The following is a 16,555-nucleotide window of genomic DNA, read 5'->3' on the forward strand; positions in this document are numbered from 1 at the left end:
GGACCGATGTATTTCATTTTTAATACCAACCATCCTAGACACAATGCAAATTGCTCTGCCAAATTTTGGCGCTCTACATAAAATAATGTGGGCTGTATCGTGATTTCAACAGACAGACAGACTAACAGACAGACAGACAGACGGACAGACAGAGAGACAGACGGACATCGTTAAATCGACTTAGAATTTTATGCTAATTATGAATATATATATACCTTATGGGGTCTAAGACGAATATTTAAGGATGTTACAAACGGAATGACAAAGTTAATATACCCTCCTTTCCAAGGTGGAGGGTATAATAAGATTTTGTGGGGGTTTCAAACGAAAAACAAATTTACATTTAATGCAGAGATGGAGTGCATAACCTTCCTCCTCCATAAGAACAGCATCGCCCCTATTCCTAAAACTCCAAAAAACCGGAAATGTTTAAGATAAAATGTTAAAAATACAAGTAAGCAATTGCTATAGTCGTGCGGGGTCGACTATGTGATACCCTACAACACTACAATATGTTAGAAGCCACTTCATGTCCAAATCCATTTTGGAAGATTTCGCTTTTGAAATTATGTCATCCGAAATGCCTGACTTCTTCCCTGTCCTTAACTCTCTTCTCATGCGAAATTCCGTGTCGATTGGTCTCAATTTTGTGATCAGGAATATTGTTCTGTTTTTGGTTCATTTGAACCCCTAATGATTTTCAAAATACCGAATATCGCGGGGTATCGTTATATGGGAGCTATACGTTATCGGTAACCTATATAGATAAGGGGGTAAAGTGCTCACAAAGAACCCCTTCTGTAGAAAGAACCCCTTGTGTACAAAGAACCCCTTGTGACCATTCCGTTGAAAAATATGGCTAAAAACATCAAAATATCGAATATCGGGGGTACTGTTATATGAGGGCTATACGATATCGTGGACATATATAGATAATTCTCTGCCGAGGTATAAAATACCCACAAGGAACTCCTTGTGTGGATTTTCAGACAATTCCGATGAAAAATGTGGGTAAAATCATAAAAATACCGATTATCGGGGGGTACCGTTATATGGGGGATATACGATATCGTGGACCTGTATAGACAATTCTCTCTCAGAGGGTGAAGTACTCACAAGGAACTACTTGTGGGGAACATCATCAAAATACCGAATATCGGGGGTACAGTTATATGGGGGATATACGATATCGTGGACATATATAGACAATTCTTTTTGAGGGGCCAAAATGCCCACAAGGGACTCCTTTTGTGGAATTTCAGACAATTCCATTGAAATGTGAATAAAATCATAAAAATACCAAATATCGGGTTTACCGTTATATGGGCGCTATACGATATGGTGGACCTATATAGATAATTCTCTGCCGAGGTATAAAGTACCCACAAGGAACTCCTTATGTGGATTTTCAGACAATTCCGTTGAAAAATGTGGGTAAAATCATCAAAATACTGAATATTGGGGGGTACCGTTATATGGGGGCTATACGATATCGTGGACCTGTATAGACAATTCTCTCTCAGGGGGTAAAGTACTCACAAGTAACTACTTGTGTGGATTTTAAGACAATTTCTTTGAAAAATGTGGCTAACATCATCAAAATACCGAATATCGGGGGTACAGTTATATGGGAGATATACGATATCGTGGACCTATAAAGACAATTCTCTTTGAGGGGGTAAAATGTCCGCAAGGGACCCCTTTTGTGGAATTTCAGATAATTCCATTGAAAAATGTCGCTAAAATCATCAAAATACCGAATACCGTGGGGGTACCGTTATATGGTACCCCCATTCCGTTTGTAACTCCTCGAACTTCTCATGTCAGACCCAACAAAGTATATAATCTTGATCAGCGTAAAATTCTAAGTCGATTTAGCCATGTCCGTCTGTCCGTCTGTCTGTCCGTCTGTCTGTTGTAATCACATTTGTAATCAAATTTGGTATTTGAGGTTCGTAATGGATACTACAGTCTGTGACAGAAAATTGACTATGCAGGCCCAGGTCTTCGTATAGGCCGCATATGTCAGTACCTCCCTATATTCGGTATTTTGACGAGTTTAGGCTCAATACCCACCGAAATTGTTAAAGATATCGTATTTGACGTTAGTAATGGATGCTATAGCCTGTGACAGAAAATTGTCTAAGCTGGTCCAGGTCTTCGCACAGCTCCGATATAACGGTACCTCCATATATACGATATTTTGATGATTTTAGCTACATTAGCCACCGTTTATTTCAAGTTTCGAATTTGAATTTGGCAATGGCAATGGCTAATGGCAAACAATACCTATGTAGGTCCACGTCGTATATTCGGTACTTTTAAAAATTTAACAGAATTTTTTAAGGATTTTATTTCTTTCTTTCTTTTTATTTCCAAATTCGTTCCAAATGGTGGAGGTTATTCAAAGTTCGGCCCGGCCGAACTTACTGCTTTTTAACTTCTTTGTTTGTTAAAATGTGTTCGCATCTTCCAGCTGAAGCACGATGTAAGTCCTGGAATTGAAAACTAGATGCCAATTTTTGATATGAAAGATCTCCATTTAACATCGTATTGCGCACTCATTTCATTTCTAATATTATTCATTCAGAATTCAAAACAATTTCAATATAGTATCTCAAATTGAAAACAAATTACGCCAAAAATATGTTTTTCTCTGACATTTTTATTGTTATATTTTTACGTGATTTTTTTTACCAAGATACCATTCCGAAATTGTATGAATTGTCTAAGTCCGTCAAGCTGTTCTTTAGTTTTAAGCATAGTAACTAACATACATTTCTTTTATATGTTGAAAATAATTCTTTATTTTGTATCATCTTCTGAAATAATATTCGTATAGTTAAACTTTCTTAATAAATATTTGGTGTTGCATTTAGAATTATTGGCGTTGAAAATGGTAAATAGCATTAGCAAATAGTCTTCCTAGTTTTAAAGCTACACACTCACACACTCCTAATACCAAAATTTTATACTTCTCGAAAGGGCTGAATCTATAAACATGAAATTGTGCATATGGGTTGATGTTGGTGGGTCGGAGTGAGATACATTTTTCTTTTAGGATTACACATAAATTCACTTAATATAAATCAATTTATCCGCATACGGAGTAGCGGGTATTATGCTTGTCACATGTGTCAAAATTCCATCATATTTGGGTGAATTTTACACATTTGGTGCACAATAAAAACTAAATTAGACCAAATTAAAGAGGATCCTCAAATATAAATATAGGCCTATCTCGCCTCTTTCTTTATGTTACAAACATAATACTCATACCCCACAGTGTGGTGTATGGCATAAAAATAAAATATTAAACTAAAAACTTCATATGGTCACTTTAAAGTTTACTTACTTACGTATTTGTAGTTGTTGTATAGAATTATTTCGTGTACACACATATACATTTTTACCTATAGCATTGAATTTGTTCATTTCCGTTGCTTTTTTTCCTTTTACACTAAAATAGAATCGAAAACTGTTGTTCATTTCGCTTCGGAATGACAGTCTGACACGTCAGTAACTTTGTGTGCAATAAAAGTGCAAAAAACGTTTATTTATAAATTTATACGTCACCAAATGCATCTGTCTCCAGGGCATTCATGTGAGCAATAGTTCCTATTTTATCAAAAGGACAATGCATTCGATGGCTACATGTGTTTGTGTGTACTTACAATTACAAATTCTGGAATCAAGAAAAGTCAAAAGACGTTACATCTGCAAAAGAATGCTTTAAAGAGTATTGTGTAGTGAATGAAATAAAGATACATTTACTACGGCGATTTTTATGGTGTAGATATTTGTAGTGTTCCTACGATTTGGTAGAGGTACGTCCTAATTTTCGGTAGTTTTAATTAAAATACAAATAAAAAGGCCTTTAAGTACGGCTGGGCCAAACTTTTTATACCAATTTATTTAGAATGGTATGGTATGAATAAAAAAACTGCAACAAAGTCAAACGCCATTATTTTTACATATTTTTATACCCACCACCATACTATGGAGGGTATATTAATTTTTTCATTCCGTTTGTAACTCCTCGAAATACTCAGGTCAGACCCAACAAAGTATATATATTCTTAATCAGCGTAAAATTTTGAGACGATTTAGCCATGTCCGTCTGTCTGTTTGTCTGTCTGTTGTAATCACCCTATCTTTCGAACAAATTTAGATAGAAGGCTTAAATTTTGCACACATGTATATTTTGCCAGTAGGCAGGTTAAGTTCGTAAATGGGCCATGTAGGTCCACGTCTTCATATAGCCCCCATATACCGTACCCCCCGATATTCGGTATTTTGATGATTTTAGCGACATTATTTACCGGAATCGTTTCAAATTTGGTATTTGAAGTTCTTAAGGGATACTACAGCGTAAGACAGAAAATTATCTGTGCAGGTCCACGTCTTCGTGTAGCCCCCATATAACGGTACCCCCCGATATTCGGTATTTCCATGATTTTAGCGACATTATTTAGCGGAATTGTTCCAAATTTGGTATTTGAAGTTCGTAATAGATACTGCAGCATAAAGCAGAAAATGGGCCATGTAGGTCCACCTCTTCATATAGCCCCCATATACCGTACCCCCCGATATTCGGCATTTTGATGATTTTAGGGACACTATTTACCTGGATTGTTTCATGTGAAGTTCGCAATGAATACTTCAGCCCATTCCAGAAAATTGTCTGTGCAGGTCCACGTCTTCGTATAGCCCCCATATAACGGTACCCCCTATATTCGTTATTTTGATGATTTTGATGATTTTCAAGATTCGCATTTAAATATTGTAATAACTTATGACAAAAGTTGCCTATGCAGGTCCACGTCGTCGTATAGGCATTCGGTATTTTTAAGATTTTAACAGAATTTTTAACGGATTTTATTTTTTTTTGGAAAATGTCAAATTTGTACCAACTGGTAGAGGGTATTAAAAGTTCGGCCCGGCCAAACTTACAACTTTTTTACTTGTTTTTAAATGTTATTGAATGAAAGCAAAAATTTCGGAAATAGCATCAAATTTTAGAATAAGTTTTTAAGTCACCCTGGCCGGCGCTTGAGTTCTGGTGGCCAACTGAAGGTGCACATTTCTAGCTGACCTCTTTGGCAGGTAAACACGATCATTTTGTTTGTTCTTTTACAAACTGCTGGACAATGAATGTTTTCTCATCGAAGAATACCAAAATCGGCCAACTCTTTGGCTCTTTCGAGTGATTTTCTTTCTGCCGCGGTGTAAGTTCTTGCACTTTTTGGAATTTCGATGGCATGTTGCAATATTTCATTCGGCAAATATTGAAAAATGAGCTCGGGGTAACATTTTTCAATATTTGCCGAATGGAATATTGCGATATGTTCAGCTCACGAAACATTTTTCGGTCACTGCGACGCGTGTTTCGACCAAGTCGCTTCTTTACTTTTCGAACCATTTCTGCTGATGTTTCTGTTTTCTTCCGTTCACTTCCTTGAGGTCGGGCTACGCAACCAGAATCACGGTAACTAGCGATGGTACATGACACAAAAGATTTATTCACATTTAAATGCTGGAGTGCTCTAACGATAGTCACTTGTGGTTTTCCAGCCAAATATAAAGAAATCACACTATCACTCTTGAATACCATCACGAATAACTTTTTTTTTTTGGAAATTCTCACCAAAATGCTTTTGTTTGCTTGTAAATAATATAATGAGCTGTCACTGGAATAATTTTAACAGCTGTTGGACGAGTGGCTTAGAAATGACTGCAGTTTGAAGTTGGTTGCAGTTTTTCATCTCACCCTGTATATATTACATATTAGAGTTCAATCAAATACTGAATATGACAGATCATTATCGATTAAGACATCATATGTTTATTGTACCTTACACCACGTACTGTTAAGGGTGTTATGTTTTTGTGCATTTTTTTGTTCCATGAAGGAGGAAGCCAGGTAGACCCTAAGTTACTTTTGAGAATCTTCATAAAATTACATTGTGTCGATTTATGCATGTCAGTCCGTCTGTGCATGCGATCTGCATTTATCATTCGATTGAGATGATATTTTCAAAACAATGTTTGTTTAGCCCAAGGAGGAACCATATTGAAATTGGTGAGAATCGGTTCAAATTTAGATATAGCTTCCACATATATCTCTAAATGAACTGAATTTTGGTAATTTATCTCAGAAACAAGTATATGAACCGATTTTCATCAAATTTCAAATACTTGTATGTGGTGAAAGGTATAATTAAACATATTATGTCTTTATCGAAAATGATGTGTCGTATTCAGTATTTTATTGAACTCCAATATATAGCTATAGCTACCATATATATGTTTTATCCGATTTAAGGTTTTAAGTCCCTCACATGCGTAATATGCACTCCACAAGAATGATGTTTGATACCAGATAACTTATGGAGCTCAAAAATACTTCTGTCAAATTTTATCGAGATCGGATAAGATTTGGATACAGCTCCCATATATATCTTAATCCGATATCAGGCTTGTTGTGCACCAATAGCTAGTATCAGCCCAAATGACCTAATTTTTGTCTATTCCGACTAAATTTATCCTAGAAACAAGTACTTCAAATTTGGTGAAAGTCGATTCAGATATAGCCCCCATTTATATGTTTCATCCGATTTGGGGTTTTAAGTCCTCACATAAGTAGTATGCGCTCCTCAAGGATGATATTTGGTACGAAATAACTCATGGAGCTCAAAAATACCTCTGTCAAATTTTATCGAGATCGTTTTAGATTTTTTTATAGTTTCGATATACATCTTCATCCGATTTTACGGTTATTGTTCACCATATATGTAAGATCAGCCCAAATTAAATAGATTTTTTCATATTCAACAGAATTTTAACATTTGGTGAAACACGGTCCGGTATATCTATTGCTCCAATAAATATTTCTTAGTATAATTCTTATCAAGTCATACTGGTGACGGGAGCTCTACTAAACATGCACACAAAGACCTAAAATGGTAAAGACTAGACAAAATGCATTTTGAGCAAATGGTTTGTTTCTTTGTTTCTTGAATACATAGAGTGACAGATCATGGCAGAGACAGGTTAATATAAAAACCACAATAAGAGAAACGAATAACAAATAAACAAGTAAAAAAAAAACATTAAGTTCGGCCGGGCCAAACTTTTAATACCCTCCACCTTAGGGTAAAAGAAACACTAGAAGAAATGTGGCAAAAACCATTAAAATGCCGAATATCGGGAAGTACCGTTGTATGGGGGCTACACCAAAACGTGGACCTATAATTACAATGTTTCGCCACACGAACTAGGACCCATTATGACCCACAAATACCAATTTTTAGACAAATCAGTGAAAAAATGTGGCAAAAACCATCAAAATACCGAATATCGGGAGGTACCGTTATATGGGGGCTATACCAAATCATGGACCCATACATGCAATGTTTCGCCACCGGAGCTGGAAACCATTATGACCCACAAATACCAATTTTTAGACAAATCCGTGAATAAATGTGGCAAAAAAAAAAAAACTAAAATACCGAATATAGGGAGGTACCTTTATATGGGGGCTATACCACTATACATGCAATGTTTTGCCACACGCTCAGGGACCCATTATGACCCACAAATACCAATTTTTAGACAAATCAGTGAAAAAATGTGGTATAAATCATCAAAATACCGAATATTCGGAGGTACCGTTATATGGGGAATATACCAGAACGTGGACCGATATATCTCATTTTCAATACCAACCATCCTAGACACAATGCAAATAGCTCTGCTAAATTTTGGCGCTCTACGTCAGATAATGTGGGCTGTATCGTGATTTCAACAGACAGACAGACAGACGGACAGACAGACAGACGGACATCGTTAAATCGACTTAGAATTTTATGCTGATTATGAATATATATACTTTATGGGGTCTAAGACTAATATTTAAGGATGTTACAAACGGAATGACAAAGTTAATATACCCTCCTTTCCAAGGTGGAGGGTATAAAAATTGAAAAATCCAAAATTTTGGTTTCAAAATTTTATTCCATAGACCTTTCCAAAAATGTGTATTTGCCTTAGCGGTTTAAATCAGTTAACATTGGTAACTATGTTGTTAGGATATTGTAACAACAGAGGTATTATCACAGGGTTGCCATATTTTAACTTTGACTTGTCCTATCTTTACACTTCTATGTCTTTGATGCACAGTGGTCGTATAGTCATTTCGCCCGACTTTTGACATATTTTTACATTTCCGCTAAACATAAAATAATGACATTTAAACATTTTTTAGAAATGGAAACTTTATTTAATAAATTATTAAGTTACAGAAATGGAAATAAATAGAAAAAAATTAATATGTAGAGAATAAATTATTTTAAATAAATAAATAAATCGTTTTATTGTTTTTAATAAATAACTTAAGCTAGAAATAAATAAGCACTCTTCGCACATCCAGGTGATGTTGGCAAACGATTGTTGAGTATAAAAGTTTATCAATTATCCCAAAATATTTTAGAATAGAAATATTAGATGCACATGATTTTCAAAATCGGAGAAATATATTTCTATTATAAAATAGGGATAATTTTATATTTTTTTGTTTGTGTAGCAAATAAATAATTAACAAATAAATAAAATTATTTAATAAATTAAATAAATATTGGCGAAATAAATAAATAAATATTAAAAAAAAAATATTATACAAATATTTAGGCACACAACAATGGTTTCATATTGCAAAATGAATCAAATAAATAAATAAATTGTTATCTTTGACTTGTGTTACACAAATTATGTGATACACAAAAATTATTACTTAACCTGGAATAAATAAATAAATAATTTAATTGGCAATTTGTTGATTTTCTTAAATGCAAAAATTGAAAATGTATGGTATGTATTGCACGAGGAAAAAAGGAATTCCCTTAAAATAAGTAAATAAGTTATTAAATTAAATTATTTAATAAATTAATTTTGTATTCCTTAAGAGCACTTCTTGGAAACAAATAAATAAACCCATTTTTGTTTTTAAATAAAAATAGTTTTTTACACAAATAAATAACCGACACCTTATGCTTGTAATAAATAAATGAATAAATAATTGTTATGTTGTTTTATATGTCCTACACATGGGATGACAATTAATGATCCCAATATAATTAGTGACTTGATAATTGAGGAGATGTCTATAATTAATTTTAATTATATTGCTCCACAAAGATTCTGTATTACCCAGCCCATGTGTTGCTCTCATATAAAGTTAGACTTACAGAATGTTTGAGTATGGCAGATTTGTGTTCAATTCTTATTTTTATAACACTGGGTTTTTGTTTGTCAACTATTTACATAAAAAAACGCTAGCAAGTGTTTGCACAATTGCAGCATTTTAGAAAATGTCACTTTCAACGTATTTGTGTTCGGCAAATATTTGTTGGTTCATAGAACTTATTTATGTATGCGTATTTTATTTCACGTTTTTTTGTTGTCGTTTTTGTTTACAAATCATATATCATGGATATATTTATTCATTTAAAACAAATTAGTTTAACATTTGGTTAATAAAGTTTAACGTTTTTCTCTTCTGCTCTCTTTCGTTGATGTTGTTGTTGTTGTCATCGTGTATTTGTGTGTTTGTTTGGTTATTTACACATTTTATTTGATTCTATTACGTTTTGGCTTAAACACGAATCAAAAAACGGCGAAACATGCTACTGAGACTGTTATTGAATAATCATATTTATGACCAGGAATGACATATCTTTATGGTAAACATTTATATCAATTTAATGCTATTTGTTTCAAATGAATATATTTTTTTTTAATCTCTGTTTGGCAAATTAACATTTACAAAAATTTAAATAAAAACAAAAAATTGGAATTAAGCAAATTACAGATAAGGGAGGCGTATATTTTTAATGTCTGAATTTGGTCAAGGCAAAATCATATAAATTATTACTTTTTAATAAATAGAAAAATAATAATTTCTAAAATTTTCTGTAGGATATATGCATTACAAATCGTTGGTAAATTGTATATGAAAACTACTAACACAACTTTATTCAAAAATTTAATTGAAGTCCTACATTTAGCCCCAAACAACGATTTTGGGTGCTGTACTAAAATTTTCAAGTGATTAATTTAATTTGGTTTTTTTTTTGGTTTCTGTGATTTAAATACTCTATGCAGAATATGCTCAATTTAGGTCCACGATTTTGTACAGCATATTTTATGAAAGATTTTTCGGGTTTTTTTGGGTTTGATACCTTCCACCATAGTATGGAGGGTACATTAAGTTTGTCACACCTCGAAATATACGTTTCAGACCCCACAAAGTATATATATTCTTGATCAGCATAAAATTCTATGTCGATTTAGCGATGTTCGTCTGTCTGTGGAAATCAGTCTAGTTTTCCAACGAAATGAAGTAGGTTGATAAAATTTTATTCAAATGTGTATTATGTCTGCAGAACTTTTGGTATTAAAAATGTGTGATGTAGGTGCACGTTTTGGTATAGCCCCCATATAATGGTACCTCCCTTTTTTCGGTATTTTGGTGATTTAAGCGACATTATTCACGGGAAATGTTTTAAAATTTGGTATTTGAAGTTCGAAGTGGATACTACAGCCTATGACAGAAAATTGTGTGTACAGGTCCACGTCTTCGTATAGCCCCCATAAAACGCTACCTCCCGTCACTCAGATGTGTGTTAGTCCTGCTGGAAATTTGGTATTTAAAATCCCCATATAACTGTACCGACAGATTTAAGTTTTTTTGGTAGACAATTTTAACATGAATTTACTGTAAATTGGCAGCAGGTGTACCTATAATGTAAGAAATATCCTTGCAAAAAACTGTCAATATAGGTCTAGATTCTGGTATGGTCCCCAAATGACTGTACCTCCAGATATTCCTTATTTTTATGATTTGTGTCACACTTTTTCCCAGAAATGTGTCAAATTTGGAAAATAAATAGGTAAACGTTTTTGTATAGCCCCCATATACCGGTATCTCCCTATATTCGGTATTTTGATCAGTTTAGCGCCAATATTCACCGGAATTGTATCAAATTTGGTATATGAACATCGTAATTGTCTATGTCTTCGTATAGGCCCAATAATGTAAGAAATATCCTTGCAAAAAAACTGTCAATATAAGCCTAGATCCTGGTATAGTATCTATATGACTGTACCTCCAGATATTCCTTATTTTTATGATTTGTGTCACACTTTTTCCCAGAAATGTGTCAAATTTGGAAAATAAATAGGTAAACGTTTTTGTATAGCCCCCATATACCGGTATCTCCCTATATTCGGTATTTTGATCATTTTAGCGCCAATATTCACCGGAATTGTATCAAATTTGGTATATGAACATCGTAATTGTCTATGTCTTCGTATAGGCCCAATATGAAGGTAACTCGTTATATTACGTAGTTATAGCATTTTAGTTGTATTTTTCAACAGATTTTTTTTTTTTGAAAATTTACAAATTCCTTCCAAATGGTGGTATACAAAGTCGCCGAAAAGACTAACTCAAAGACCGAACTTAATGCGTTTTCCTTTATTTTTTGAAAACTTGCCCTCTGGTGTGGGATGTAACAAAAAGCGTGAAGCACTTTTCCCAATAAGTTTGAAGCCAACAAAGGTGGGTAATATTGGCCAATTTCTTTTAATCAACTCTCATGGGCCACTGATTATTTTTCTCACGAGAGGAGTTTTTGTGCCAAATAAATGGAAAATAAAACATCAGTAACATTAAATGGGGTAAAAATGTACAAACCGAGATAAATAAATTATAAAAGCGATTGTATTCCAGTTAGATGTATCTTATAAAAAATAAATCAAATCCGCAAATTGAAATGGAATTTTAAGATACACTAATCGATTTCTTGTTAGATATTTTAGAAAAAATGGGATTGCGAAATAAAAAGAATATATAAAATAATTGAAAAATGTGACAATAATAATCTAAAATAGGGGGGTACCGTTATACAAGGGCTGTCAAAAACTTGGGGCCATATAAATAATCGTCTAAAGTGGATGATACCTACTACCAACTTGAAAACCAAAGCTTAAACAATTCTATTAAAAAATATAGATATGATTCGGGAGGTTCCATTTTTTGGGGCTATACGGAAGCGTGGCCTATATGCAGAAGGTGAGAATTATTGTTAACTCCAAATACCAACTTTTAGAAAATTCCGAAAATCATCGAAAGGTATTGTTATATGGGATCTATAACCCAATTTGGATCTATGTGGTCAGTTCTTTTGAAGAATGATTTTTGTCGTTTGGGAGTGTAAACTGCCAATTTACAGCAAATGCCAAAAACATCTTAAATCGGATAGTATTGCTATTTGGTGGCTATATGTCCCACCGGGCCTATATGTCCGATTTTTAATTCCAAGAGTCTTGAGGACCTAAAATATTTCAGCTTAATGTTTCCACTTACTTCATTCCGTACGGAAGCTAGTGTACAAACATGTCATAATAGGCAGTGAAGCTTGTATTGATCAAGAATATATATATACACTGTTGAGTCTTAAATGCTCATTTCCACATTCCACTTTTTACAAGACTTGAATACTTTTTTGAGTTTATGTTAGCTTCAGCTCATTGAAATTTCTAAAGATTTTAGGCTGACTTTGCCATTCGATTGCCATCCCCTCATATCAATTTTCATTGCCTTAAAGCAAAGCTTTTCCTGCTTTGAAAATAAATTCACTATAATGAACTCTATCCTTTGGATATAAAAATGAACTATCTCATTCCTGGTCTCTAGATCTACGTCCCTTAATTATTACTGTATTTCATATTTAAAGTTAACAAAAATAAATAAGTTTTTCAATAAATAAATAAACTTAAAGCTAATATTCGCACATTCATCACTTAAATTACGGTAATAAATAAATAAATATTGTGATGTTTTTATAAATAATATTTTGTGTGGAAAATAAATAAATAAATAATGGAATAAATAAATAAATATTTCAATAAATATGCAATAAATAAAGTTTTTCAATAAATTATCTTAAACTAGAATAAATAAATAAATATATTTCCTTTTTTTTCTTGTTCAATAAATGTTCAAACATCCAATATGAGAATCGGCAGATGCTCCTTCGCATTCACATATGATAGGGTTGACAGAACTGATATACCAGTCTCTGGGATCTTTCGGTCTTCTTCATAATGCCCTTCTTGTAGTACTGACGTATCGAACGTGACAATTTGTCATAGTTCATAGCTGGACGATTTTTACGTTTTCCCCATAGTTTAGCTACTCTAACAGAATCTTCGATTTTGAAAATACCCTTACTGCGATCAATCCAACGGATGGCAGTACCGTTGATATGCGGTGCAGATAAGAGCTCTTTTAGAAATTGCCATAAATGTATGTGAGATCCTCCGTTCCGTGCTCCAGCACGTTTTATGGTTGGTACCATTTGATTGGTACCAGCACCACCACCACCATTTGTTGTAGCACCTTCATTGTTCATATACTGGCCGTTGAGGTTATTTCCCGTACTCGGTGTGTGATTGTCGTTTGGAAGAAAATCATCTTCGTCTAGTTTGAAAAGATGTATAAAAAAAATTAAATAAATTTATATAAAATAATAAAGAATTGATTTTAGGCAATATAAAGAAATAAATGAGAATAAGCCAATAAATTTAGTTGACCATGTTAAGCGATTCTCCGTATTTTTAGAGGCAACAATTGTTTGCCTTCTAAATAAATCGTCCATGTAGACTTATGAGCGATTTAATAAAATAAACATTTTTAATTTACAAAATTTTTCGATTATTATTTTGCAGAATTCGAACTTTTAACCACAGAAGCCCACCGAAAGAAGCCATGCATTTCACAAAAAATGAAATTATTTAAGAAAAACATTTACATTGACCAGAAAAATACTTTTGCAAAATTATTTTTTTTTCTACTCTATTGAAGTGGCAAAATAAAATTAAATCCACAATTAAAATTACCTTCGGTATCTTCTTCCATGTCTTGACTGTATAGTGCAGGCATAGAATTTTGAGTCCACATTTGTTGGTGTGCGCAGCTGTTGATTGAATTTAGATGGTAATTATCGGAGTGCGTCAATTTCCATATTTCCAATTGAGCATGTAATTTTTCACCACCCTAAAATGAAAGAATAAAATAACATTAACCGGTGTAAGCAAGTATAGTATTAAGCAATAAAAGTATTTAATAAAAAACAAAAAAAAAAAAAAAAAAAAATACCATCTGAGTTTACGCTAGTTTTAATTTTGCTCACAAAGGAATTTCATCACCTAATCAAGAGATAAACTGCTCAATTGCAAAGACTTATATGTAAAATGTATGTAGTGGAAGTATTATAGTTAGGAATTTTGTGCAGAGAGGCTCTTTGCTCTACAGTCCCTCTAATGTTCGTACCGCCAACAGAATAGGTCAATATTTTAAATAACAATGGTTCGAAGTTTGTTTCAAAGTTTGTATATCCCAAAATTTTTGTCAAATTTAGATCAAAAATTTAAAATGGATTATATCGCTCCACACTTTCCAGTACCTCCCCATGAAAGTTCAAAAAATATATAAATATAAATTATATAAATTCAAGCGAACATTTTGGTGCGAATTTTCCAGAAAAAAGTTATTTGTGATGGAATTCAAGCGTGATGGTGTGATTTCTTTATATTTTGATGGAAAACTACAAGTAAAGCACTCCAGCATTTAAAAGTGAATAAATCTTTTGTGTCTCGTACCATCGCTCGTTACCGTGATACTGGCGGCGTAGCCCGACGTCAAGGAAGTGGACGGAAGAAAACAGCAACATCAGCAAAAATGGTTCGAAAAGTAAAGAAGCGACTTGATCGAAAACCTCTCGCAGTGGCCCAAAAATGGCTGGTGAGCTGAACATATCGCAATATTCCATTCGGCAAATATTGAAAAATAAGCTTGGGGTAAAGACATTGAAATTCCAAAAAGGGGAAGAACTTACACCGCAACAGAAAGAAAATAGACTCTAAAGAGCTAAAGAGTTGCTCCGCTTGGCCGAAAGTCGTGAACTGCCGAATTTGGTTGTCCAGCAGTTTGTAAACAAACAAAATGATCGCGTTTACTTGCCAAAGAGGTCTGCTAAAAATGTGCACCTTCGGTTGGCCACCAGAATTCAAGCGTCGGCCATAGTGGGTTGGGACTGAAAAATACCAAGACGTCGATCACCTCAAACAAGTGCTTCGCAGGGAATGGACCAAAATACCGTAGAGCAACATTCGGGCAACGTGTGACGGATTCATTGGCCATTTGAAGGCCATAATTCGTGCCAAAAGTGACCAATTCGAACAAATCTAAACTTATTCTAAAATTTGATTTTATTTCCGACATTTTTTGTTTTCATTCAATAAAATTCAAAAGCTTACGATCTCGTCACTAAAAAAGTTTTTTGTCGTAGGTTTTTTTTAATAACTTCTGGAGAGAATTTCCCACACAAAAAACTAGGGAACTGATGAGGATTGATGGCTCTTTCCGAAACTTAGGTATTCCCTGCCTTACCCCCTGTTAAACATTACCATCGTTCTCCACTAATAAACATAAAAAAAAAAAAAGAACAATAATAAAGGGATTAAGCCTGACCATTTTGCAAAAAAAACTAATAAATAAATAAATAAAATAAAAATGTAAAAATGGCGTTTGACTTTGTTGCAGTTTTTTCTTATCTCACCCTTTCCTTACTGGTTTGATATCGCAAATTTTTCAAAAAGCAAAACATTTCTTCGCAAATGCTTCGTATGTACTAAATATATAAATAGTAGTATAATGTTGTAGAATAACTTATTGTACATTTTGTTGTCAAGTTTTGAATTTTTAATTTTAGGACATTCCCTGGAATTATTTTCCTATTTTCAAAAGCACTTTGAGAGTTATTTTCATAGCAATTTTTGCAAAAGTCTGTCAAATATAATATATTGATCTACGGACTTGGCCTAAAAATGATTATAAATAATATACAATACATTTTTTTTGAATCGAAAAAACAACTGCAACTTCCTACATATTGTTTTCTTTTAATGCATTTATAACTCACAAAAAAAAAAAAAAAAAACGAAAAACAATGGCGTTTTTATGCATTAATTGAATTGTATTCACACAAAAAATAATTCCCTGCATTGTGGGCTGATGTATTCACCATGTATGTACGTACACATGTATGCTCAGCAATAACATGCCATATATTGGCGCAGAACTACTACTGAGAGTGTCAAAAAACAAACACAAGATCTAGAATGTGACGCGCATAACATGAACCCTAATTTAAATTTCATTCGAATTTAATCTTCATTTCCACCGCCACAATGCCGGAAAATGTTAAATAAACATTTCGATACACATTCGTATGCAGTCTGTTCAAGCTTTAGGCTGGATGATTCAAAACAAAATGAAGAAGAAGTTATTTTTAACGCTGATCAGTGTGTTGTTTACATTTACAACGTCTTGGCTTGTTGTGCTGATGGTGAAGATGATTATGAGAATGTTGATTTTGATAAGACGATAGTAACAACATCAACAACGCCAGCAATGACTGGCCTTCATCTC

The 16,555-nt window shown here is 33.4% G+C and overlaps 1 protein-coding gene across 3 annotated transcripts in view; it reads right to left on the reverse strand.

The window, feature by feature from the left end:
* Nucleotides 1-9,276: 9,276 nt before the first annotated feature.
* Nucleotides 9,277-16,555, reverse strand: part of LOC101888454 (DNA-binding protein D-ETS-4) — a 100,225-nt gene continuing 92,946 nt past the window's right edge. For all 3 annotated transcript variants that reach the window (XM_059126545.1, XM_059126547.1, XM_059126546.1), the window contains exons 4-5: nucleotides 13,963-14,119; nucleotides 9,277-13,543 (exon numbers count right to left, since the gene is read on the reverse strand). In XM_059126545.1, the coding sequence (XP_058982528.1) occupies nucleotides 13,104-13,543; nucleotides 13,963-14,119 (597 nt within the window). In that variant the 3' untranslated portion in view covers nucleotides 9,277-13,103. The remainder of the gene's footprint in view (nucleotides 13,544-13,962; nucleotides 14,120-16,555) is intronic.

This window comes from Musca domestica, unplaced genomic scaffold (genome assembly GCF_030504385.1).
Source record: "Musca domestica strain aabys unplaced genomic scaffold, Musca_domestica.polishedcontigs.V.1.1 395, whole genome shotgun sequence".
In the NCBI taxonomy this organism is placed as follows: domain Eukaryota; kingdom Metazoa; phylum Arthropoda; class Insecta; order Diptera; family Muscidae; genus Musca; species Musca domestica.